The sequence below is a fragment of the Salmo salar genome, chromosome 11 (assembly GCF_965601325.2).
Source record: "Salmo salar chromosome 11, fSalSal1, whole genome shotgun sequence".
Lineage (NCBI taxonomy): Eukaryota > Metazoa > Chordata > Actinopteri > Salmoniformes > Salmonidae > Salmo > Salmo salar.
The window spans coordinates 11,311,580-11,336,925 of record NC_138301.1 but is presented as its reverse complement, the minus strand read 5'-3'; the positions used below and the strand labels follow the sequence as shown (position 1 = coordinate 11,336,925).

At 43.4% G+C, this 25,346-nt stretch overlaps 2 protein-coding genes across 3 annotated transcripts; one reads left to right on the top strand and one right to left on the bottom strand.

Annotated features, from left to right (window-relative positions):
- Positions 1 to 879: 879 nt before the first annotated feature.
- On the bottom strand, positions 880 to 6,682 carry LOC106561978 (NEDD8-activating enzyme E1 regulatory subunit). 2 transcript variants are annotated; one of them, XM_014126478.3, is made up of 20 exons: positions 6,539 to 6,682; positions 5,956 to 6,059; positions 5,778 to 5,838; positions 5,630 to 5,660; positions 5,456 to 5,527; positions 5,038 to 5,117; positions 4,769 to 4,878; positions 4,535 to 4,644; positions 4,372 to 4,434; positions 4,215 to 4,278; positions 3,988 to 4,079; positions 3,802 to 3,861; positions 3,556 to 3,689; positions 3,153 to 3,228; positions 2,893 to 2,932; positions 2,586 to 2,672; positions 2,391 to 2,483; positions 2,136 to 2,250; positions 1,852 to 1,901; positions 880 to 1,718 (listed from the first exon to the last, which is right to left on the bottom strand). In XM_014126478.3, exons 1-20 carry the CDS (start codon positions 6,586 to 6,588, stop codon positions 1,609 to 1,611), a joined length of 1,602 nt encoding a protein of 533 aa, XP_013981953.1. In that variant the 5' UTR covers positions 6,589 to 6,682; the 3' UTR covers positions 880 to 1,608. The 2 variants fall into 2 exon arrangements, with proteins under 2 accessions (XP_013981953.1, XP_045544992.1); XM_045689036.2 differs by lacking the exon at positions 3,802 to 3,861.
- Positions 6,683 to 7,431: 749 nt separating this feature from the next.
- Positions 7,432 to 24,806, top strand: LOC106561977 (carbonic anhydrase 7). The gene is made up of 7 exons (XM_014126477.3): positions 7,432 to 7,619; positions 7,986 to 8,183; positions 15,944 to 16,062; positions 20,674 to 20,769; positions 21,643 to 21,705; positions 21,845 to 22,000; positions 24,229 to 24,806. The coding sequence occupies exons 1-7, from the start codon at positions 7,583 to 7,585 to the stop codon at positions 24,364 to 24,366; spliced, it is 807 nt and encodes a 268-aa protein (XP_013981952.1). The 5' UTR covers positions 7,432 to 7,582; the 3' UTR covers positions 24,367 to 24,806.
- The last annotated feature ends 540 nt before the right edge of the window (positions 24,807 to 25,346 follow it).

The following is a 25,346-nucleotide window of genomic DNA, read 5'->3' as shown; positions in this document are numbered from 1 at the left end:
CTGCCATTCCAAACACAATAATCTTAGAAGATGAAACTTTCTGTTTGGGAAATGGCCTAAGTACAGCTTGGCAGGCCGCTCCAACACCGTGATCTGCACCGTCCTCCTCGGGAAGGAGGCGGGGGTCTTACAAGGAAAATATCTGCAGAGGGCACATTTCCACTCAGCTAAATCCTGCAGGCAAAACACAACAAATGAAAAACATGTCAGTGCCCTCTCTAAGCAACCAACCAACGCATACTCAGAAGCAGCCCACAATTATGTAACAGTGGCCTCCAGTATACAAACTCTCTCGTTATAGGGCCCTGGCTGGCTGCAACACAAATCAGATCATATGTAGGCAATGAAGTGGCCATAATTGTTCTCAATGTTACTGAGCAGCAGCAATGTTTCCAGAGACTGGGACATTGAACAAGAACATAGTGGCTAATCAACATAACTGGTTTAGGCAGGCTTCTCATTAACATCTTATAGCTAATGATGTCTGGTACAGCGTGAGCTATATAGTCAGCATTCAGGAATTATTCACTCAACACAATAATCCTGAGTGTGCCTACCCTAACATGTTCATCCCGCAAACATGGGAAAGAGCACCCTCTACTGAGTGTAATCGGAATGTGATTACACAAATGTCTCACTTTTTCATATCATGAACTACGCAGGCATTTATGTACTGCAACAAAATACAGAGCGTTTTTATTCATTAAGAGGGGGAAAAAAAAAACAGCCGTACTCCAATACATCTTTATGGTGAGTTTCTGCTCCAAGTGTGGAGTCAGCAGTGCCTACTCACCACAGAACACACACTGCATTTTGTGACAAACCACTCCACAATCTGAACTGGGAAAGGAACCAAACCAAAAATATATTACACAACTCTTAGCGGATTCTATTTTATTTTACATCTAGAGACACTTGTGTCACGTTGGGGTTATTCTACCAGTCAACAAGTACCGATTTTCTTTTACAGCTTATATCACCATCAGGCCATATGAGGGCTAACGTCTTGGGAATTGTGCCCCATCATGGTCAAATTAGGGTGGCAATTTTGCTTGTTTTATCATGAAGCTCACATGATAGTCAGCTCATTTTGATTTGGACAGGCCCATGTGACCCCTACCGCTGGCAATGTAAATTACCATATCCAGACTTTGCCCATCAGGAAACAAGATGTATGACCACAATAAGAGTTCCTTAGGGGATTTAATATACGCCACATGTATTTACCTCAAAACTTCTTTGTTTAGTGCAGTATATCTTTAGAGGAAATAATTCAAACCCCGGGACATTTCTTGAATGGTATGAATTTGGCAGATAAAAAAAAATAAAAATTAAACATTAAATGCCCTAATAAGCGCAACCATGTGTGCGCAAACAGAGTAAAAACAGCCAGGACACGAACATTGAAAAGTAAATCGGAAACAGTCGTTCAGTTTATCAGAACTTTTTCCATTCAGCCACAACATAATAATATGTGGAAACGTACAGTATGAACAAAGTGTTCCATCTACCCAAACTTTCAGTTATCGCTGCTACTACGCTACAACCTTCCATTCATATATTTTACAGAGGGGTTAAGTGCATGTCATTAAGGAGGAAAATAGCTTTCTACAGCTGAAACGTGGCAGTTGTCTGGGACATGGCATTGTATATGAACGTGTTGTTGAAGGGAACAAATTGACGAGTGATGAGTTTGATGGCCTCTTGTGCAGCCGATCCTAAGGAAACACATTGAAAGCATATTGAAGATGGTACATTTGCACCAACTCCCAAGAAAACTAAATGTTTACCCATAACAGAATAGTATGAGGATCCTAGACCATAATAAGATCCAAGTACTGTAGAACTCACCTCCCAAAAAGGATGCCACTGTGTGCGGCTCAGCAGCACCATAGCGACAGCTGTTGAAGAGCAAAGTGAAATGACATGTAGATTATTAAATCATGTTCCTCTCCTTGATGATAACTGTAAAATGGCTATAAGAGGTTAACGAAAATATTGTGGCAAAATTACAAATAAAAAACACAAAAACAGTAGTGAGGTTTTTGCAGTGGGCTGTATGTCTCATTTGAATTGTTAAAATGACCATTGTCTTTGCACATAACAGCTGACTGGACACTATGCACAAAACGTACAACTCGTGGATGTAGTCATCCTTCACGCTGACGTTGAGGCTGTACTCCTGCAGAAGGCTGTTCACACACAGCTTCAACTTGCTAATGTCTTCTTCTACTTGGTAATTGTAGACACCTTCAAAAAGAGGAAAAAACATCACATATCTAGAGATGGGCAGGTTAACATGGCAGAACACCGTTTCGTTCTGCTGTGTGCCAGGTTGTGTGTGACAAAACAGTTGTGTTGGGGGCAGAGCTACGCCAGCCTAGCCGTACCTGGGTAGCGGGAGTGCTGCTGATAGAAACGGTCCACAGAGCGCAGCATAAGGTACAACACCATCTCCCCATCTGCACCGTCCATGGTGCAGGCTGAGGAGAGAGCAGCATCTTAGTACACACATTATAAAAAGGGACTCGAAAGCAAAACAATAGGCCAAATCAAGGAGGGAGTCTGTATGGTGTTGGACTTACTGATCTCATCTTTATTGACTGTCTCCACGCTGTATTCTTCAGCCAGAGACCTACAGCGCACCACCCTCAGGAAGGCAGCGTTCTTACCTGCAGACCGAAACACACAGCACAAGCACAAGGGCTCAACCTACTGCACAGTGTTCCCTTTCATCATGGGTTCATCAAAGTGCAGCCACACTATTGTATGGCAAACATGACGCTTTGAGTTATTGTTAAATGAGTTTGAGTATTCAATTTACATTCCTGCCATATTACACATCCTGTACACTTTATATATGGTTGTGTGTGTGCTTGTCAGAATACTCACAGAATAGTTTGATGTCCTGCTCAGATATGCTCTCTGAGGGCTTTGGCAAGGGGGGGGGAAAAAAGACAGAAAGAAATCAACCCCCATTTAGCTAGATATCAGATTTCAAACCTTATTTTACAATCCATCAAAGGGTAATAAAATGTTGATACTAATGCAGCACTACTGCTACATAAGTACTACCGCAGGAGAGTTACTATGCGTTTTTGACATTGCACGAGATGAAATATCCCTGAGACTGCAGAATAAGGTCCACATACCTTTCCAACAGACTGCAGGAGAGACTCTACATGCTTAGAAACGACAGAAGCATCTTGCATTGCCTTCTCTCTATAACTGAAAACATATGCCTGCATTAATGCCCAGGTCAGGACTATGATGATTATGCCAGCAAAAAGCATACCTTGTGGAAATAAGGTTAAAGCCCAGTCAATCGTAAACAGTGGGAATCGCAGCGTCATATGGTTTGGCACATACAATTCTACCATTTAGCTATGGACATTGCATTATAAACCAATGACTGTCCTCTCCATGATATGCCCCAACTCAAAAGCATTGAGCTGTGCTCGCTATTAACCCAAAGCAAATCATTGACTTTTTAAAATGAAATCGGCGGCTGGCTACTTGCTATATACATGAATAATATAAATCATCACTCCCTACACATTCTGGAGGTTGATGAACTTCTCTGAGTCCGCAATCATATCTGGAATGGAGCCACGTACAGGTAGGTTTCCGCTGCCGTCGTTTTGCACAAATTCCCTCACTGCTCGCGTCATCACCCAGAAGGCTGGAGTCTGCGTACAGCAGAGAAAGACAGAACAGTCAGTCACGTATTAAACGTACAAATAAATCCTTCACAGGATGCTTCAATCATGGCCTGAGTAGAGGTGTCATATTTTGATTAACCTGTGATGTAATGTCATTGCATTGCTCTCCATTGAAGAGGTCGTCAACGCTGCTGGGAATCTACAGAGATGCGAGCGGAGTTAGCAAAGTTGACAGAGTAGCAACTTCCAGTGGCCTCATGCAACCAGCAGCACGGATTAACATAATACGGCTGAAAGGAGGGGGTTTAGGGGTGAGAAGAGCCACCTTGGTTGGGTTAAGGGCTGTGTTGACGTTCTTGATGGCCTCCTCAAAGTTCTCCTCATCCTCGGGAGTCCCCTTCTCATTCCTCAGGATTCCTAAAGAAACCAAGTATCATGAGAACACAAACCATTTACAGAGGCATAATCTGGATAAGATAGCGCGTGTAGACAACTAAAAGGAGGTGAAAATGTAAATTACAAATGAAGTCAAGAAAAACCTAAGTGAAATACCTTGCCGAATAAGCTGTTTGAAGGCCTCCTTCTCTTTGTAGTTCTTCGGTAACTGAAAATGGTGCTAGAAAAAAAACAATGTATTGTTTGTCAGCGTTCTCGCACATCATAGGGTGCTGTAGAATGTGCCTTTGATTGTTAGTCACAGAAGTATTACCTCACTGAACCACTTTTCTAGGTATTTGGCAACAATGATGATCCATGGTGTATGACCGTGATCCTGCAGAACATAAGAGCATAAGGAAATACATGAACCAGGGAGGACCAAATTACAACGGCGGCCTAAAGAAAACGGCCAACAAACATGGACGACAGCCCACCTTCTTCCCCATTCCCTCCAAGTCGTAGGACTGGATGTGGCTCTTGAGTTCTGCAAAAGGTTGGTCAAGCCTCAGGTCTTCCAAGGCATTGTCTGGATGAGACTCAATCACTAGAGAGAGTGATCGCAAACAGCTTGTTTGAGTGTTTTCGATTAACTGCAAGAGAACACTGAGTGCTTGTCACCATTACTACAGATACAGCAATACACTCATGACTCACAAGGTTTACTATACCTGTGTGCTCCTTCACTACTAGCCTCATGTAACCGACGAGGCCATACGTTCTACACACCAGGAAGGGTACGTTTGCATTCCACAACACCGACCCCAGTCTCAAACAAGTGCTGTGAAAATAAAACAAAAAAAAGAATAATTTACACGACAAGAGAACGTTTTTATACTTGATGTTACTTTGTAAGACTATCATAAATATCAAATAAAAATCTTTACATTGAAAGGTACGTTTATAGATAAATGTGTAAGAATAAGAGGATGAGTCACACCTTTCTGGCAGCTGGACACCAATCACCAGAGTAAACCTGTGGAAGAACTCTGGGTCGTTGTCCAAGAGCTTGTCTGGGCTCTATAATGGAAAATGAAAGACCAGATCACAATAAGTCTAACAAACAAGACTTTTATCTGCTATAAGTGCTCTGCTTGTTATAGAACACTCAGCAATCAATACAATCAAAGTGCACTTTGTGGACAGTGAGACACATCATCGGCTACTGAACTGGTGCAGCGTTATCGTAAAGCTATACCTTGATCGGAATTAACACAGATCTAACTCTATACCCTGAGGATCGTGAAGTCAAATTTAGGCTTTTGTTTTTCTGACAATATGACAACATCTGTGCCAGGGAAAGCTGTGAGAGCCCTCTTCAGGGAGAACTGCTGAACTGCTCCTAGTTGAAAACAAACCTCCTCCACAAAGTTGCCAGATACATCAGTGTTCAGCTCCTGTAGCAGCTCTGTGGCAGCCTGGGCTCGATTCTGGAAAACCACACCATCCCAGATGACTTGTTATGACATAATGCATGCAGGTAGAGCTTAGATATTGATAGAGTAGAATATCATTAGGTTATAATCGCTTACCCTTCCTATGCTGTTGTTGCTAAGAAAAAAGCTGAGTAGAAAAGAAAAGTTAATTGAAGGCAAAGACACTATATTGTATAAAACATTTTAAGATCAAAAGCGCTTCAATGAGGTGATAACACGAACAATAGGCCTAACACTTTCTTACTTATTTCCGACGTCTTCCCCGGAGACTTTGTGTCCATCGACAATAGTGAATGATCCAATGCCTGATGATGAGAGCAACTAGCTTAGGTAGGCTAGCCTATCATGACGCATTCCCTTCGAGCAGTGTTTTCCACTCCTGGTCATCGGTATTTTCTAGTATAAAATATTGAAATATTTACCTGGAAGCACAAGGTTCTTTAGTATTTCAGTCCCAGATGCTGTGGAATTAATCAGGCATACGTGTGCATTTTCAAGTTCTTCTTGGCCATGGTCTCCCCACAATCTGAAATGGAGTACAGGCCATCACAACAACGGCATGTTGCCAATCTCCTTTTCATCTCCAATGCCTTGTTATTTAGCTGTTATCTCATCTGGTATGGTAAATAGATGAAAACAAGGAAACCTTTTGGAGATTCAGTCAGTGAACGACACCAATTCTGGCTGGTGTTGTTGAAAGTAAATTACGAGGCTAGAAGCTAACTAGTAGATAGCTACCCACTGACTGTAATAGTACAGCTAGCTAGCTTGTATGTCAGTGAAGACTAGCTACAGTAGCTAGCTATTATAATTGTAAAGCATGATAGTTAGCCTAAGAGAATATACTATCAAGCATAAAGAGTTAACGTTACTGGGCTTGCTAGCATAGCTACGTTAGCTAACTGGCTAGCTGCAGTTTGTCAGTGGATATATATCTAACTCATGCAACGATATAAGTTTAACAAATAATTGTACAATTTGCACATAATTTCTATCCTTACATACCTCAATTGTCTATCGTATTTCTGCTCTTTAGAAGCTTTAGTCGCTGCCATGGTCCGTTTGGCGAAGAATCCCACCAGTTAATTTGATAACTCCATTCGCTGATTCGATAGAGAGACAAGTGGCTGAACGCAGTTGTAAATTCAATGCTGCACTTTCGATTTAACTACAGTTGACCACCAGAGGGAGTAATAGAGCGCATTCAATCGATTCAAACCTGCGCAAAATGTTATGAATTCATTCTGCCACAGTTGCCACCACCCATTCAGACTAATCAAGGAATTTGAATTACAACATTTTTATAATATGTTGCCATCGTTTTTTGGCTGGTTTGGGAAAAACAATTATACTTTGACTTTGTTAATACATTTTGAATGACATATTATAATAAGATGTGATGTGTTCTTTTAGATGCAACTTTTTAAAATATTGGTTAAATAACCATAATTATAAACTGTGTGGTTCAAGCCCTGAATGTTGATTGGCTGACAGCTGTGGTATATCAGACCTTATAACACGGGTATGACAAAACATTTATTTTCACTGCTCTAATTACGCTGGTTACCAGTTTGTAATAGCGATAAGGAACCTCTGGAGTTTGAAGTATATGGCCAATATACCACGGCTAAGGGCTTTAAACTGGAGATGCAAAACAACACTATACCCATTGAAATATGTGCCATGCATTATCATTAAAACATGTGAAACTTGTTACTTCGTTAGTCAAGAGGAAAGTGTATCTTAATTGACTGATGTACTAGGTCTAATTATCATAAATAAGGGGGTCTTTCTGTAGATGTGTTGAAGTACAATAACAGAAATCAAGCAGGGGAATTGAAAAGAGGGCGTGGCAAGGAAGGATCATTACGATTGCCATTCGTCGCCACCTGATCATCCTTCCCAACCTGAACTCCCAGACTTTAACACCGCTCACACGCCAGCACTTGATCTTAGTCGCGCCATTTATCCCATCAGTTCGTGCAGTCTGGGCTGTGAGGCGGAGTTAGTCAGCATATCGACAAGGTGAATCTAAGCGGAATCCTCGCAATGACAGGGCGTCACTGGGGATACGGAGAGGAGGACGGTAAGTAAACCTACCAACCTGGGAGAGCATCACTATGTAAGCTACTGTAGAACACTCCGCATCTCAGCGCTGACCTTGTTTGGGGGGACGCTCGTGCGCTGCGAGTGACAGGCATTCGGGCAAGACTGCACTTGTCTCTGCAAACTGAATGCATATTTGATTAAATACTTTTCTGATGGCAATAGGCTATAATCACATTCATGTTTTGAGCTATGTCACCTCTGACATTATTATTAAGAAGCGACAGGTGACAGATTGGCTGATAAAAAAATAAAATAAAAGTTTTTGTAAAATGGTGAATGACTGGATCTCCTTTCTTTACATTACATTCTGTCATGTCCAGCTCTGACCATCTTTGTTTCTAAGGTCCAGATGCATGGCACAAAGACTATCCCATCGCCCATGGCAATCGCCAGTCTCCCATAGACATAGTTCCTGAGGACACTGTATACGATGCCAGCCTGCCTCCCATATTCGTCTCCTACGACCACTGCAACTCAATCAACATCTGCAACAACGGCCACTCTGTGACAGTGGAGTTTGATGACACCGATGACAAAACAGGTAACGGCAACATAGGGGAAGAGATCTCTATAGACTATATAGAATGCAAACAGAAATACAAGCAGTGGTGGAAAAAGTACCCAATTGACTACTTGAGTAAAATAGAAAATGACTCAAGTAGTCTTAAGTCTAAAAATATTTGGTTTAAAATATACTTAAGTATCAAAAGTAAAAGTATGAATAATTTCAAATTCTTATATTAAGCCAAACTACAACACTCAAACATAACTTACAAACGAAGCATGTGTGTTTAGTGAGTCCTCCAGATCAGAGGCAGTAGGGATGACCAGGGATGTTCTGTTGATAAGTGTTTGAATTGGACCATTTTCCTGTCCTGCTAAGCATTCCAAATGTAACGAGTACTTTTGGGTGTCAAGGAAAATGTATGGAGTAAAAAGTACAATATTTTCTTAAGGAATGTAGTGAAGTAAAAGTAGTCAAAAATATAAATAGTAAAGTACAAACTGCATAAGTAGTACTTTAAAGTATTTTTTTACTTAAGTACTTTACACCACTGAATACAAGCAATATTGAGATATAGTATTGTTTCAGATTCGATCATCAACCCTTCAACTTTGACTGAGTGTGAAAGTCAGCCAGCCCAGGAGGTATTTGTCACTGATGTATGTCATTGTGACGGGTATGTGGTTGTTTCTGGACACCTACATCACTCATGACTTTGACATTAGACAACACAACCACTGTATTGGTAAAGGGACACCGTTGCGTTATGGGTACTGTGTAGTAGTACTATCATACTACAACCACCACCCTTGCATGCACATGTGACACTTATTTAGTGGATGCAATTCTACCTACGCGCAGTATGCAGATCAATCCTTTTTATTACAATGTCTAGCTTACACTTTGTGTGGTCTTAGTCATTGTTGTTTATGCTTCAAAAGTTCACTGACACCAGATTCTCCACCTTCGTCCATTCTGAGCAGTGTAGTAGATTGTAGAAGCCTAATGCCCTAAATGACACAGCATCTAGTTTTATTGCCAGGAAACTTCAAAATGTTCAATATTATCCATTGGAAAATATGTTTTGGATTTGCAGACTTCATCACAACCACCATCAATATGTGGTTGATGGATAGACCACTTAGATTTGTATATCATTAAGGCCCCTCCTACTGGACTGTATGATTCAGTGAGATGTGTTTTTGTGGATATAGTAAAGCAAGTATTTAACGGTAGGAGTGTATTTCTGCCAGACCAGACATCTGACCCCATCAGGTAATCTTCATTAGTTGCGTCATATCTGTTTTTAAACTGACAGTCCAAGTAAACAAAGGCATTGACAAATAAAGTGAGGAGAGCTGCTTTGCTTCTGTGGCATCAAAAGGTCATTGGAACCAAGGGTCTGAATAGAATGACAACCAAATAAGTTGGGGCTTGTATTTTGAAAAGTGGTAACTGAACGCCGACAACGAAAAGGTGTTCTGCCTCAATTATCTCGTACCCTGAAACATCGACTTGGTACTGGCACTTTCACCACCCTGTGAAGTTCATCGTAACTTATTTCATCAGTAGCCAAATAAACTGCATGCTTTCCTGCGTTATTGTTGGAGGACCACACAACATATCATCATCACGTGACTCCACGTTTGCTTCGATATGATGGTAATTTGATCAATATTTGCACAAAGACGTTTCCGCCATTTCTCGCATAATACATTTTACCTCCAAAAAATGATCACACCGTGTCGAACGGAAAAATTGTCTGTTGACATTATAAAATTGATCCTGTATTTATGTTCCATCAGCCAGGTTGTGACTTTTTTAATGCGTCTAATAAATCATCTGCACGAAACGGTTGGGTGGATAAGAATGGCACCTGGGTAATGTGTGCTTTAGAGCATGTTCATACGTTTCCTGAGTTAATGATACACTAGGCATGTACACACGTACAAAAACGTTACACACACCATAAAGGACACAACCACAAAAGGGAAATAGGACAAATGGGCATGCATAGGTGATGAAACTTCCAACCAGCCCCTGATGGGGGAAAGGATAGGGAAGTCTATCCATCATAAGACCATGTCATGCAGAATGGAACTTTGTTTGGTTTCTGTGAATTTGTTTTCATAGTGATCTGCACCTTAGCCAAGCAGCCACACTTTGTTAAGACTGAAAAAAAATCAGCCATTGCTTGTATTTTGCTTTTGTGGAGGGCCTTTTTAAATGTATTTGTCACATGCTTCTTAAACAACTGGTGTAGACTAACAGTGAAATGCTTACTTACAGGCCTTTCCTAACAATGTAGAGAGAAAAAAAACTGAAAAGGAATAAGGAAAAAAGACACAATGAGTTTACAATAACTTGGCTATATACACAGGGTACCATGACAACGCAGCTTGGTAGCAACACAACATGGCAACACAACATGGCAGTAGCACAACATGGTAGCGGCACAAAACATGGTACAAACATTATTGGCCACAGACAACAGCACAAAGGGCAAGAATACAATTTTTGTAAATAACAGAAAATATAGGCCCATCTATTGTCATTTTTTTTTTACATGAATATGTTTAAAAAATTGTTTTATTCATATATAGTATTTAAAAATATTTCGGTCTCCATATTGTCCACGAATTTGTGGTAGATAGGCGTATGGTTCAAGAGAAAATATACTAATTAATAAATAAAAACATCTAATCAACAATACCATTATGTTTTATGAACTCTGCAATACCAACAATTTACTTTTTTTTTTATAACTGCCACCAGTTTGACAAGAATTACATTGACAAGAAATACACACTGAGACAGCAAAATAAATGAGTGAAAAAAACAAATATTTCATGCTGAAACCCTCCTATTAAACACCAATGGTATTCACTATGTTGATGGTTTATATTTAGGATCATGTTTTATTGCTCTGTCATTGTATGTTTTATTTGAAAATCTTAATTATATCACATATACTGCTCAAAAAAATAAAGGGAACACTTAAACAACACATCCTAGATCTGAATGAAAGAAATAATCTTATTAAATACTTTTTTCTTTACATAGTTGAATGTGCTAACAACAAAATCACACATAAATAATCAATGGAAATCCAATTTATCAACCCATGGAGGTCTGGATTTGGAGTCACACTCAAAATTAAAGTGGAAAACCACACTACAGGCTGATCGAACTTTGATGTAATGTCCTTAAAACAAGTCAAAATGAGGCTCAGTAGTGTGTGTGGCCTCCACGTGCCTGTATGACCTCCCAGCAACGCCTGGGCATGCTCCTGATGAGGTGGCGGATGGTCTCCTGAGGGCCCTCCTCCCAGACCTGGACTAAAGCATCCGCCAACTCCTGGACAGTCTGTGGTGCAACGTGGCGTTGGTGGATGGAGCGAGACATGATGTCCCAGATGTGCTCAATTGGATTCAGGTCTGGGGAACGGGCGGGCCAGTCAATAGCATCAATGCCTTCCTCTTGCAGGAACTGCTGACACACTCCAGCCACATGAGGTCTAGCATTGTCTTGCATTAGGAGGAACCCAGGGCCAACCGCACCAGCATATGGTCTCACAAGGGGTCTGAGGATCTCATCTCGGTACCTAATGGCAGTCAGGCTACCTCTGGCGAGCACATGGAGGGCTGTGCGGCCCCCCAAAGAAATGCCACCCCACACCATGACTGACCCACCGCCAAACCGGTCATGCTGGAGGATGTTGCAGGCAGCAGAACGTTCTCCACGGCTCCGGGCAGCCGAGCGGAAATGGAGGAAAACTCGCCTCCCTGCGGACCTGGCATCCTTTCACTCCCTATTCTCTACATTTTCCTCTTCTGTCTCTGCTGCTAAAGCCACTTTCTACCACTCTAAACTCCAAGCATCTGCCTCTAACCCTAGGAAGCTCTTTGCTACCTTCTCCTCCCTCCTGAATCCTCCTCCCCCTCCCCGCCCCCCCTCCTCCCTCTCTGCGGATGACTTCGTCAACCATTTTGAAAAGAAGGTTGACGACATCCGATCCTCGTTTGCTAAGTCAAACGACACCGCTGGTCCTGCTCACACTGTGCTTTGACCTCTTTCTCCCCTCTCTCTCCAGATGAAATCTCGCGTCTTGTGACGGCCGGCCGCCCAACAACCTGCCCACTTGACCTTATCCCCTCCTCTCTTCTCCATACCATTTCCGGAGACCTTCTCCCCTACCTCACCTCGCTCATCAACTCATCCTTGACCGCTGGCTACGTCCCTTCCGTCTTCAAGAGAGCGAGAGTTGCACCCCTTCTGAAAAAACCTACACTCGATCCCTCCGATGTCAACAACTACAGACCAGTATCCCTTCTTTCCTTTCTCTCCAAAACCCTTGAACGTGCCGTCCTTGGCCAGCTCTCTTGCTATCTCTCTCAGAATGACCTTCTTGATCCTAATCAGTCAGGTTTCAAGACTGGGCATTCAACTGAGACTGCTCTTCTCTGTGTCACGGAGGCTCTCCGCACTGCTAAAGCTAACTCTCTCTCCTCTGCTCTCATCCTTCTAGACCTATCTGCTGCCTTTGATACCGTGAACCATCAGATCCTCCTCTCCACCCTCTCCGAGCTGGGCATCTCCGGCGCAGCCCACGCTTGGATTGCGTCCTACCTGACAGGTCGCTCCTACCAGGTGGCGTGGCGAGAATCTGTCTCCGCACCACGTGCTCTCACCACTGGTGTCCCCCAGGGCTCTGTTCTAGGCCCTCTCCTATTCTCGCTATACACCAAGTCACTTGGCTCTGTCATATCCTCACATGGTCTCTCATATCATTGCTATGCAGATGACACACACAATTAATCTTCTCCTTTCCCCCTTCTGACAACCAGGTGGCGAATCGCATCTCTGCATGTCTGTCAGACATATCAGTGTGGATGACGGATCACCACCTCAAGCTGAACCTCGGCAAGACGGAGCTGCTCTTCCTCCCGGGGAAGGACTGCCCGTTCCATGATCTCGCCATCACGGTTGACAACTCCCTTGTGTCCTCCTCCCAGAGTGCTAAGAGCCTCGGCGTGACCCTGGACAACACCCTGTCGTTCTCCATTAACATCAAGGCGGTGACCCGATCCTGTAGGTTCATGCTCTACAACATTCGCAGAGTACGACCCTGCCTCACACAGGAAGCGGCGCAGGTCCTAATCCAGGCACTTGTCATCTCCCGTCTGGATTACTGCAACTCGTTGTTGGCTGGGCTCCCTGCCTGTGCCATTAAACCCCTACAACTCATCCAGAACGCCGCAGCCCGTCTGGTGTTCAACCTTCCCAAGTTCTCTCACGTCACCCCGCTCCTCCGCTCTCTCCACTGGCTTCCAGTCGAAGCTCGCATCCGCTACAAGACCATGGTGCTTGCCTACGGAGCTGTGAGGGGAACGGCACCTCCGTACCTTCAGGCTCTGATCAGGCCCTACACCCAAACAAGGGCACTGCGTTCATCCACCTCTGGCCTGCTCGCCTCCCTACCTCTGAGGAAGCACAGTTCCCGCTCAGCCCAGTCAAAACTGTTCGCTTCTCTGGCACCCCAATGGTGGAACAAGCTCCCTCACGACGCCAGGACAGCGGAGTCAATCACCACCTTCCGGAGACACCTGAAACCCCACCTCTTTAAGGAATACCTGGGATAGGATAAAGTAATCCTTCTAACCCCCCCTTAAAAGATTTAGATGCACTATTGTAAAGTGGTTGTTCCACTGGATATTATAAGGTGAATGCACCAATTTGTAAGTCGCTCTGGATAAGAGCGTCTGCTAAATGACTTAAATGTAAAATGTAAATGTCTCCAGACTCTGTCACATCTGTCACGTGCTCAGTGTGAACCTGCTTTCATCTGTGAAGAGCACAGGGCGCCAGTGGCGAATTTGCCAATCTTGGTGTTCTCTGGCAAATGCCAAACGTCCTGCACGGTGTTGGGCTGTAAGCACAACCCCCACCTGTGGACGTTGGGCCCTCATACCACCCTCATGGAGTCTGTTTCTGACCATTTGAGCAGACACATGCACATTTGTGGCCTGCTGGAGGTCATTTTGCAGGGCTCTGGCAGTGCTTCTCCTGCTCCTCCTTGCACAAAGGTGGAGGTAGCGGTCCTGCTGCTGGGTTGTTGCCCTCCTACGGCCTCCTCCACGTCTCCTGATGTACTGGCCTGTCTCCTGGTAGCGCCTCCATGCTCTGGACACTACGCTGACAGACACAGCAAACCTTCTTGCCACAGCTCGCATTGATGTGCCATCCTGGATGAGCTGCACTACCTGAGCCACTTGTGTGGGTTGTAGACTCCGTCTCATGCTACCACTAGAGTGAAAGCACCGCCAGCATTCAAAAGTGACCAAAACATCAGCCAGGAAGCATAGGAACTGAGAAGTGGTCTGTGGTCCCCACCTGCAGAACCACTCCTTTATTGGGGGTGTCTTGCTAATTGCCTATAATTTCCACCTGTTGTCTATTCCATTTGCACAACAGCATGTGAAATTTATTGTCAATCAGTGTTGCTTCCTAAGTGGACAGTTTGATTTCACAGAAGTGTGATTGACTTGGAGTTACATTGTGTTGTTTTAAGTGTTCCCTTTATTTTTTTGAGCATTGTATATGAAAAGGCCACACAGAGGGCCAGAGATAATTAGACACCTCAAACAATCAGAAGTACCTAAAATAGCCACTAGATGTCTTGTGATAGATTACATAAAATCCTTGAAAGATACACATTCTGGTAGTTTACTGGTACTATTACTTGCCTTTGCAACACTAAGCTTGATGCTCCTTTCCAATAAATATCGTGGGTCTTATTCTGGTGACATGATGATCAACGTTTGGCTGCACTTTGACAAATACAAATAATCTTTCTCTTATCCATAATAATCTCATGTAGGTAGACTGCCAGCACTGTGTCTGCGAGATGTTGGCTAGAGTACACGTGCCAAGACCAGAGTGGGCACATTTGCTATATAGCAGTTTTTGTGACAAAACCATCAGTAGAGTTGAAAATGCGATGGAAGCCCATTTTAACTTGTTTTTTATTTTATTATGTACATGGGAATTTAACTATAAAAGTTATTTTAATGTGCACCATGTCATCACGCACACAATACGTCTGTTTGATGGAAACCCATCTCTGATGGGAAAATGATTTCAGAATATTAGCATAAATATCTGTCACCAATTAGATGGAAGGAAACATAGTTTGTGACATTCTGATCTCTGGCATTCTCTTCATCTGCCATCACAAAGATCTCGCTGTGTGTGTATATGGGTACACTGTGTGCACCTGTGTGTGCTTTGCATGGCTTGGCTCCAGTGGTATCAGACAGAATTTGTCACTAACTGCCCTGTCCTACACTGTCTCTAACAGAGCCCAGCCCAGACAATGTCTATCCTGGGGCCTTTATCCCCAGCACCACCCCAATTAGATCAGTTAGTTACAGGACAAATCCTAGGCATATCAGGACGCATGCTCAAAATACACTCTCATTTGTTTTATGTCAGGGAAAGTAAGGCATCATGAGGACATAGTTGTTGTAATACATTACCTGTTTAGCCAAATTAGGAGGAGTAGTAAACAGTGTGGGGTTTCGGGACACGGTGCCTTATGTGTCTGTCAGAGTGTCATTGATCTGTATCAGCTTAGCGAGAGGGATTAATGAGCAGTGGCAGGTGTAGCCAGGTTGAGTCGCTCTTCCAGGCCTGGTATGTGGTGGTTCCTGCCTGCCTGTCTAGTGTGTTGTGCCAGGCATAGGAGCATAGAGGCATGGCAGTGGCTGAATGACTCTCGTCCTCTGCCCTGACAGTAATCAGGGCAGGCCCCCTTGACAACGCCTACCGGCTGAAGCAGTTCCACTTCCACTGGGGCGGGAAGGGCAGCCAAGGCTCAGAGCACACCGTCGGAGGGAAGACCTACGCTTCAGAGGTGAGCGTTTCCCCCTCCTAATCACCCAGACGGAGCCTAGGTAACCACATCTTCCCCGACATGCAGTGCATTCGGAAAGTATTCAGACCCCTTGATGTTTTCCAAGTTTTGTTACGTTGCAGCCGTATTCTAAAATAGATTTTTTTTTTGTTTACCCTCATCAATCTACACATAATTTCCCATAGCAAAAACAGGTCTTGACATAAAAAAAGGAAATATCACATTTATGTAAGTATTCAGACTCTTTACTCAGTACTTTGTTGAAGCACCTTTGGCAGCAATTACAGCCTCGATTCTTCTTGGGTATGTCGTTACAAGCTTGGCACACCTGTATTTGCTGAGTTTCTCCCATTCTTCTTTGTAGATCCTCTCAATCGCTGTCAGGTTGGATGAGGAGCGTTGCTGCACACATTTTCAGGTCTCCCCAGAGATGTTTGATCGGGTTCAAGTCCGGGCTCTGGTTGGGCTAGTCAAGGACTTTCAAAGACTTGACCTGAAGCCTCTCCTGCGTTGTCTTGGCTATGTGTTTAGGGTCATGGTCCTGTTGGAAGGTGAACCTTCGCCCCAGTCTGAGGTCCTGAGCGCTCTGTAGCAGGTTTTCATCAAGGATCCTTTTTTACTTTGCCCCGTTCATCTTTCCCTCGATCCTGACTAGTCTCCCAGTCCCTGCTGCTGAAAAACATCCCCACAGCGTGATGCTGCCACCACCACGCTTCACTGTAGGGATTGGTGCCAGGTTTTCTCCAGACGTGACGCTTGGCATGGTGTGAGAGTCCTTCAGGTGCCTTTTGGCAAACTCCAAGCGGGCTGTCATGTGCCTTTTACTGAGGAGTGGCTTCCATCTGGCTGCAGAGATGGTTGTCCTTCTGGAAGGTTCTCCCATCTCCACAGAGGAACTCTGGAGCTCTGTTAGAGTAACCATCAAGTTCTTGGTCACCTCCCTGACCATGGCCCTTCTCCCCCAATTGCTCAGTTAGGCCAGGTGGCCAGCTCTAGGAAAGGTCTTGGTGGTTCCAAACTTCTTCCATTTCAGAATGGTGGAGGCCACTGTTCTTGGGGACCTTCAATGCTGCAGACATGTTTTGGTACCCTTCCCCAGATGTGTGCCTAGACACAATCCTGTCTCGGAGCTCTACGGACAATTCCTTCAACCTCATAGTTTGTTTTTTGCTCTGATATACACTGTCAACTGTGGGACCTTATATAGACAGGTGTGTGCCTTTCCAAGTCATGTCCAATCAATTGAATTTACTACAGGTGGACTCGAATCAAGTTGTAGAAACATCTCAAGGATGATCAATGGAAACAGGATGCACCTGAGTTCAATTTCAAGTCTCCTAGCAAAGGGTCTGAATACTTACAGTACCAGTCAAAAGTTTGGACACACCTACTCATTCAAGGGGTTTTCTTTATTTTTACTATTTTCTACATTGTAGAATAATAGTGAAGACAAAAACTATGAATTAACACATATGGAATTATGTAGTAACCAAAAAAGTGTTAAAGAAATCAAAATATATTTTCGATTCTTCAAAGTAGCCACCCTTTGCCTTGATGACAGCTTTGCACACTCTTGGCATTCTCTCAACCAGCTTCATGAGGTAGTCACCTGGAATGCATTTCAATTAACAGGTGTGTCTTAAGTTAATTTGTGGAATTTCTTTCCTTAATGTGTTCAAGCCAATCAGTTGTGTTGTGACAAGGGATGGGTGTTATACAGAAGATAGCCCTATTTGGTAAAAGACCAAGTCCATATTATGGCAAGAACAGCTCAAATAAGCAAAGAGAAACAACATCCATTTTTACTTTAGACATGAAGGTCAGTCAAACCGGAAAATTTCAAGAACTTTGAAAGTTTATTCAAGTGCAGTCGCAAAAAAACATCAAGCTCTATGATGAAACTGGCTCTCATGAGGACCACCACAGGAAAGGAAGACCCAAAGTTACCTCCGTTGCAGAGGATAAGTTCATTAGAGTTACCAACCTCAGAAATTGAAGCCCAAATAAATGCTTCACAGAGTTCAGGTAACACACATCTCAACATCAACAGTTCAGAGGAGACTGCGTGAATCAGGCCTTCATGGTCACATTACTGCAAACAACCCACCACTAAAGGACACCAATAAGAAAATACTTGCTTGGGCCAAGAAACACGAGCAATAGACATTAGACCGGTGGAAATATGTCCTTTGGTCTGATGAGTCCAAATTTGAGATTTTTGGTTCCAACGACTGTGTCTTTGTGAGACGCAGAGTAGGTGAGCGGATTATCTCTGCATTTGTGGTTCCCACCGTGAAGCATGGAGGTGTGGGGGTGCTTTGCTGGTGACACTGTCAGTGATTTATTTAGAATTCAAGGCACACTTAACCAGCATGGCTAACAGCATTCTGCAGCGATACGCCATCCCATCTGGTTTGCGCTTAGTCCCACTATCATTTCTTTTTCAACAGGACAATGACCCAACACACCTCCAGGCTGTGTAAAGGCTATTTGACCAAGAAGGAGAATGATGGAGTGCTGCAGCAGATGACCTGGCCTTCACAATTACCGAGCTCAACCCATTTGAGATGGTTTGGGATGAGTTGGACCGCAGAGTGAAGGAAAAGCAGCCAACAAGTGCTCAGCATATGTGGGAACTCCTTCAAGACTGTTGGAAAAGCATTCCAGGTGAAGATAGTTGAGAGAATGCAAGCTGTCATCAAGGCAAAGGGTGGCAACTTTGAAGAATCTCAAATCTCAAATATATTTTGATTTGTTTAACATGTTTGGTTACTACATTAGTCGATGTGTTATTTCATAGTTTTGATGTCTTCACTATTCTTCTACAATGTGGAAAATAGTAAAAATAAAGAAAAACCCTTGAATGAGTAGGTGTCAAAGCTTTTGACTGGTACTGAATGTAAATAAGGTAAACTCAGCAAAAAAAAAACATCCCTTTTTCAGGACCCTGTCTTTCAAAGATAATTCGTAAAAATCCAAACAACTACACAGATCTTCATTGTAAAGGGTTTTAACACTGTTTCCCATGCTTGTTCATTGAACCATAAACAATTCATGAACATGCACCTGTGGAACGGTTAAAACACTAACAGCTTACAGACGGTAGGCAATTAAAGTCACAGTTATGAAAACTTAGAACAATAAAGAGGCATTTGTACTGACTCTGAAAAACACCAAAAGAAAGATGCCCAGGGTCCCTGCTCATCTGCGTCAACGTTCCTTAGGCAAGCTGCAAGGAGGCATGAGGACTGCAGATGTGGCCAGGGCAATAAATTGCAATGTCCGTACTGTGTGACGCCTAAGACAGTGATACAGGGAGCCAGGATGGACAGCTGATCGTCCTCGCAGTGGCAGACCACGTGTAACAACACATGCATAGGATCGGTACATCCGAACACAGGTACAGGATGGCAACAACAACTGCCCGAGTTACACTAGGAATGCACAATCCCTCCATCAGTGCTCAGACTGTCCGCAATATGCTGAAAGAGGCTGGACTGAGGGCCTGTAGGCTTGTTGTAAGGCAGGTCCTCACCAGACATCACCGGCAACAACGTCGCCTTTGGGCACAAACCCACCGTCGCTGGACCAGACAGGACTGGCAAAAAGTGCTCTTCACTGACGAGTCACGGTTTTGTCTCACCAGGGGTGATGGTTGGATTCGCATTCATTGTCGAAGGAATGAGCGTTACACAGAGGCCTGTACTCTGGAGCGGGGTGGCATTGTCATGACCCTCCAGCATGACAATGCCACCAGCCATACTGCTCGTTCTGTGCGTGATTTCCTGCAAGACAGGAATGTCAGTGTTCTGCCATGGCCAGTGAAGAGCCTGGATCTCAATCCCATTGAGCACGTCTGGGACCTGTTGGATCGGAGGGTGAGGGCTAGGGCCATTCCCCTCCAGAAATGTCCGGGAACTTTCAGGTGCCTTGGTGGAAGAGTGGGCTAACATCTCACAGCAAGAACTGGCAAATCTGGTGCAGTCCATGAGGAGGAGATGCACTGCAGTACTTAATGCAGCTGGTGGCCACACTAGCTACTGACTGTTACTTTATATTTTGACCCCCCCCCCCCCCCCCCCCTTTGTTCAGGGACACATTATTCCATTTCTGTTAGTTACATGTCTGTGGAACTTGTTCAGTTTATGTCTCAGTTGTTGAATCTTGTTATGTTCATACAAATATTTACACATGTTAAGTTTGCTGAAAATAAACACAGTTGACAGTGAGAGGACGTTTATTTTTTTGCTGAGTTTATTTATGTTTTTTATTTTTTATTTTTATACATTTGCAAAAATTTGCTTTGTAGTTATGGGGTATTGTGTGTAGATTGATGAGGGGGGAACAAATAATTTAATCGATTTTAAGAATAGGGCTGTAACGTAACAAAATGTGGAAAAAGTCAAGGGGTCTGAATAATTTCCGACTGCACTGTACATCTGCATCTATATTTGCCAAGAAGTAGTTTTTCCTTCTTTGGTTCGGTTGACCTCTGTACTAAGCAACTGATTTGTTTAGTACCTGAGAAGAAGCTGTGTTTCCCTGAATGTGGGTGCTTGGCACAGGCTTGTCCCTAACCCTACTGCCCCTCCTCCCCGTTTCCTCCTGCAGCTTCATCTGGTGCACTGGAACGCAGACAAGTACAAGACATTTGGGGAGGCAGCGGCAGCCCCCGATGGTCTGGCTGTCCTTGGCATCTTTTTAGAGGTGAGAGGATCTCTCCCGGGGTACCCCGCTTACTACCTCCCCCCGCATCAGCCATCAGCTGTTTATCTGTCCGCCAGTAAATTGCTTTGGAATTTAATCTCTTTCTGCTTCACCAGGGCTGTTTAACAGGGATTAGAATGAAGCTCAGCAATCACTGAAGGAACAATGTAAAAACATGTTATGATTTTATGTCTGAACAGAGAGGACGAAAACATTTTACCCGTGTTTGTGTTGAAAATTCTTCAGTCATACCAGTACCATGTGGAAAAATATGTGGCACACTTTTATAGACAATGTATTTACATAATACATAGTATAAAATGTATGTGTTTATGAAATATCTTATTGGTAACACATTGACATATACACCGACCGTACAAAACATTTGGAACACCTTTTCTTTCCATGACAGACTGACCAGGTGAATCCAGGTGAAAGATATTGTCACTTGTTAAATCCACTTCAATCAGTGTAGATGAAGCGGAGGAGAAAGGCTAAAGAGATTTTTAAGCCTTGAGAGAATTGAGACGTGAATTGTGTATGTGTGCGATTGACGGTGAAAGTGCGAGACGAAATATTTAAGTGTCTTTGAATGGGGTATGGCAGTGGGTGCCAGGAGGCAAAAGGGGGTGCAACTTAGTATTAGGAAGGTGTTCCTAATGTTTTGTCCACTCAGAGTACGCATACAGTACATGATGGTAAAAAAAAAACATTTCAGTATATCATTGTGTGTGTGTGTGTGTGTGTGTGTGTAATCTACTGTAATATATTTAGAATGTTTATGGAAAGCATCATATTTTCTCAGATATGACAATCTGTTTGGGCGAATGTTTGAATGTTGAGCTAAAAAAGGGAAGGTGTTTTTGTTTACAGATCGGAGATGAACACAGAGGTTTACACAAGATAACAGATGCTTTATACATGGTGAAGTTTAAGGTAAGTCTGACGTAATGCAAAAGAATGATTCACCTAACGAGTGACTCGGATGATTCAACAGGGCATTTGATAAAAGACTAATCTTAAGTGTGGCTTAATCCATTTTTCTCATGCTATTCTTTGTTCTATTTGCACCCAGGGAAGCGTTGCAGATTTCAAAGGTTTCAATCCCAAGTGCCTCCTACCGAACAGCCTACACTTCTGGACCTACCCGGGTTCACTGACCACGCCACCTCTTCACGAGAGTGTCACCTGGATCGTTCTGAAGGAGCCAATCATAGTTTCAGAGAAACAGGTGGGAGCCCTTGCCATCTGATAGGGGTGAATCAGTACTACCAATATGGAGATATCTCTGCTTATGGAAATGTGGGGTCTCCGCTTAGGGAAACCACAGTGAACCACTGCTTTTGTCGTGATGTAAATTATGAACCATTTGAATGACAGGCGTCTGCCCTGACGGTGGGTGCTCTGCCCTTCCTCTGCCCTTCCTCCAAAAGTTCAAGAAAGAAAAAGGCACTGAGGTTTTTACACTTATTTATGTGGCAGTGTCTGAAGTAAGTAAAGTAAAAGTATGTCGAGGTTCACTTTGATGGCTCACTTGCAACACTACGGCTGCGTTGTGACAGCCCAATTGTGATATTTTTTTTTACACTAATTGGTCTTTTGACCAATCACATCAGATATTTTCACATCAGCTCTGAAATATCAATTAGTGATAAGAAAATATCAGAATTGGGCTGCCTGTGTAAACAAACCCTATCTGTTTTACAATTGACCAATTCATTTCTCTCCTCTTCATGGTTAATGATTTGCAACATCAATGTGAAGGCTTTAGGACCACCAGTGACTGAGCTGGGGTTGTCCTTGAGCCGTCTTTGATATTACTGCGGCTGGGCTTTCTCCAGACTGAGGGCTTTGATTGGAGGATGCCAGGGCAGTTGGCTCAGCCGTGGCTTTGAGTGGATTACTGCATGTGTGGTTTGGATGCCATGCAGTCCCTCTGTGTGAGGGGACTCAAAGGAGGGCTGCAGCAGTGGCCTGCTGTAATCCTAGTGGGAACCCTAGATTTGAAAGAACTCTCTGTGGATCCAGGTGTCACAAGTCACAGCTTAAGCTCCATTCAAACAGTGGCCATTACCCCGGAGCTTCGTGACAGTCACGCACACACCGAGATTCTTTACTATGTAGCTGTGCAGTGCATATTCTCTGAATTACTGTAGGCTAGATTCTCCCTTTGCAGGTGCTCATATAGCTTGAAATAAGATTGAGTCTATCATCTACTCGAATGGCGTAAATGGCTAATAGACCATTTCATTCATTTAAAATATTTACAACACACTTAGTAGTTGTAATTCATTCAAACCACAGGTTTCTGTAGCTAAATGACTAATTGAAGACCCATTTATTAACCCAGAGAGATGAACTTGTCGTCTTTTTCCCCGAGTTTTATTAACATTAATCATGAAGGAAGTAGGCTACAGCCTTAGGGCAATAAGGGAATACTGTTAGGGATCTTGTGTTATGGATATGGAGCAGTAGACTGTTTGTTTGATGAAGTCGGGGTGCATGCTCAGCTCTGCTCAATTATACAGTGGTGGGAAAAGTACTCAACCGTCATACTTGAGTAAAAGTAAAGATACCTTATTAGAAAATGACTCAAGTAAAAGTCACCCAGTAAAATACTACTTGGTTTTAAATATACTTAAGTATCAAAAGTACATGTAATTGCTAAAATATACTTAAGTATCAAAAGTATAAATCATTTCAAATTCCTTATTAAGCAAACCAAATGGCATCGTTTTTTAAATATACGGAAAGCCAGGGGCACACTCCAACATTGACATCATTTGCAAGCGAAGCATGCATGTTTAGTGAGTCCGCCAGATCAGAGGCAGTATGGATGACCAGGGATGTTCTCTTGATAAGTGTGTGCATTTGTGCTTTTGGGTGTCAAGGAAAATGTAAAAAAATACATTATTTATTTTATGAATGTAGTGAAGTAAAAGTGTAAAAAATAGAAATACTAAAGTACAGATACCCCCCCAAAAAAACAACTTAAGTAAAAATACTTTAAAGTACTACTTAATACTTTACGCCACTGCCATTATAACAGGCTGTTTACCAGGGAGGTGACTGCATGCCTTCCAGGTCCCCTCCTGGGCTGGCCCTGTTTTGTGTTCTCGGCTTTTTTGTAATGGCACTGGGAAACATAATTAAAGTCAGCTTTGCCCCACCGGCATGCGGTCTGCATACCTCTCTGTTCCTCGCCTGGCTGACTGGGCTGGGCCTGGGAGCACGGGCCTGCTCCCTCACCCTTAGTGTAGGACTCCGGGGCACAATCCTTTGATCCCTGGGAGCTGATTAACATGATGGATGGAAAAATGTTGGCCTTTTTTAATTGTGAAATTCTTTGGGGATACTCAGCAGGGAAAAGCCCTTCTTACGTAAGAGGCTATTATGATGTTTTCCCTCCTTCAGACACTGCAGCCAGGGGCTCTAAGGTCTCCAAACATCTCTCCACAGATGGGAATGTTCAGGATGCTGCTCTTCAGCGGAGAGGAGGAAGAGAGCAGGAAACGCATGGAGAACAACTTCCGACCCACTCAACCCCTGAAAGGCAGGAAGGTGCTAGCATCCTTTGACAAACGTGACTGCAAATAACCTCCAGGTGGCATAGACTACATGTGGTCTATTATATGCCAGAGTGAATGTCGGAATAGCGTTTATTCTCAACTTTGAATATCCTGGTCGGAGTTTTACTACCGCTGATGAACATAGGACAAGGGGTATGAAACATCACGTCTCCCTCTACTGGTCAATTGCTTTCAACCGCACTTGAATTGAATGTCAGAAGCAGATATCAACGTTTGAATCAGTCTTTATGACTACTATGCGCCCTCTGCACAGCTCTATATTTTTACACATAGTAGTGATCTGTAACATTTTTATGAAGTGAAAGATATTGCATTTACATTTACATTTAAGTCATTTAGCAGACGCTCTTATCCAGAGCGACTTACAAATTGGTGCATTCACCTTATGATATCCAGTGGAACAACCACTTTACAATAGTGCATCTAAATCTTTTAAGGGGGGGGGGGGGGGGGGGGTTAGAAGGATTACTTTATCCTATCCTAGGTATTGCTAGGTATAGCCATCCAGACATTTCCTTGACAGAACAGCGTACTGTATGTAACTCTGTAGCGAATAATTGATCTGATTGACTTTTTGAAGATGTACAACGTGACCTCAAATGGGTGTAGTGAAAAGCGTTTAACAGTCCCCCTCCACACACACACACACACACACACACACACACACACACACACACATTTTCTGTCCACCCAGTGGATTGTTGTTGTTGAGGCTGCTAGTGTTTCTATGCAAGGTGCTATATCTTCTTCCCAAGGGTTTAGCCACACCATTGGAAGATGATGCCAGTGCTCTGTAACATGTTGTCTGAATCCTGGTGGAAACCGATGTAGATCCATGTTTAGCTTGGCTATTGCAACTGGATCCACCTCGTCCTAGTTGCCGTAGATCCTTTAACCCAACACTCACAACTGTGGGTGGAATTGGAGTAGCGAGCGGCTGCCACATCTCAATTGCTCAACTTTAAATGAAGAGTTTATGCCGCACTT

What these genes read in the sequence shown, in the direction of transcription:
- LOC106561977 (XM_014126477.3), top strand. Translation starts at nt 7,583, where the DNA reads ATGACAGGGCGTCACTGGGGATACGGAGAGGAGGACG. An exon ending in GGGATACGGAGAGGAGGACG is followed by an intron (nt 7,620 to 7,985) that starts GTAAGTAAACCT and finishes TTTGTTTCTAAG; the next exon opens with GTCCAGATGCATGGCACAAA. An exon ending in TCATAGTTTCAGAGAAACAG is followed by an intron (nt 22,001 to 24,228) that starts GTGGGAGCCCTT and finishes ATCTCTCCACAG; the next exon opens with ATGGGAATGTTCAGGATGCT.
- LOC106561978 (XM_014126478.3), bottom strand. Translation starts at nt 6,588, where the DNA reads ATGGCAGCGACTAAAGCTTCTAAAGAGCAGAAATACGATAGACAATTG. An exon ending in GCAACAACAGCATAGGAAGG is followed by an intron (nt 5,528 to 5,629) that starts GTAAGCGATTAT and finishes GTGGTTTTCCAG; the next exon opens with AATCGAGCCCAGGCTGCCAC. An exon ending in GCAGCACTCCCGCTACCCAG is followed by an intron (nt 2,251 to 2,390) that starts GTACGGCTAGGC and finishes CTCTTTTTGAAG; the next exon opens with GTGTCTACAATTACCAAGTA.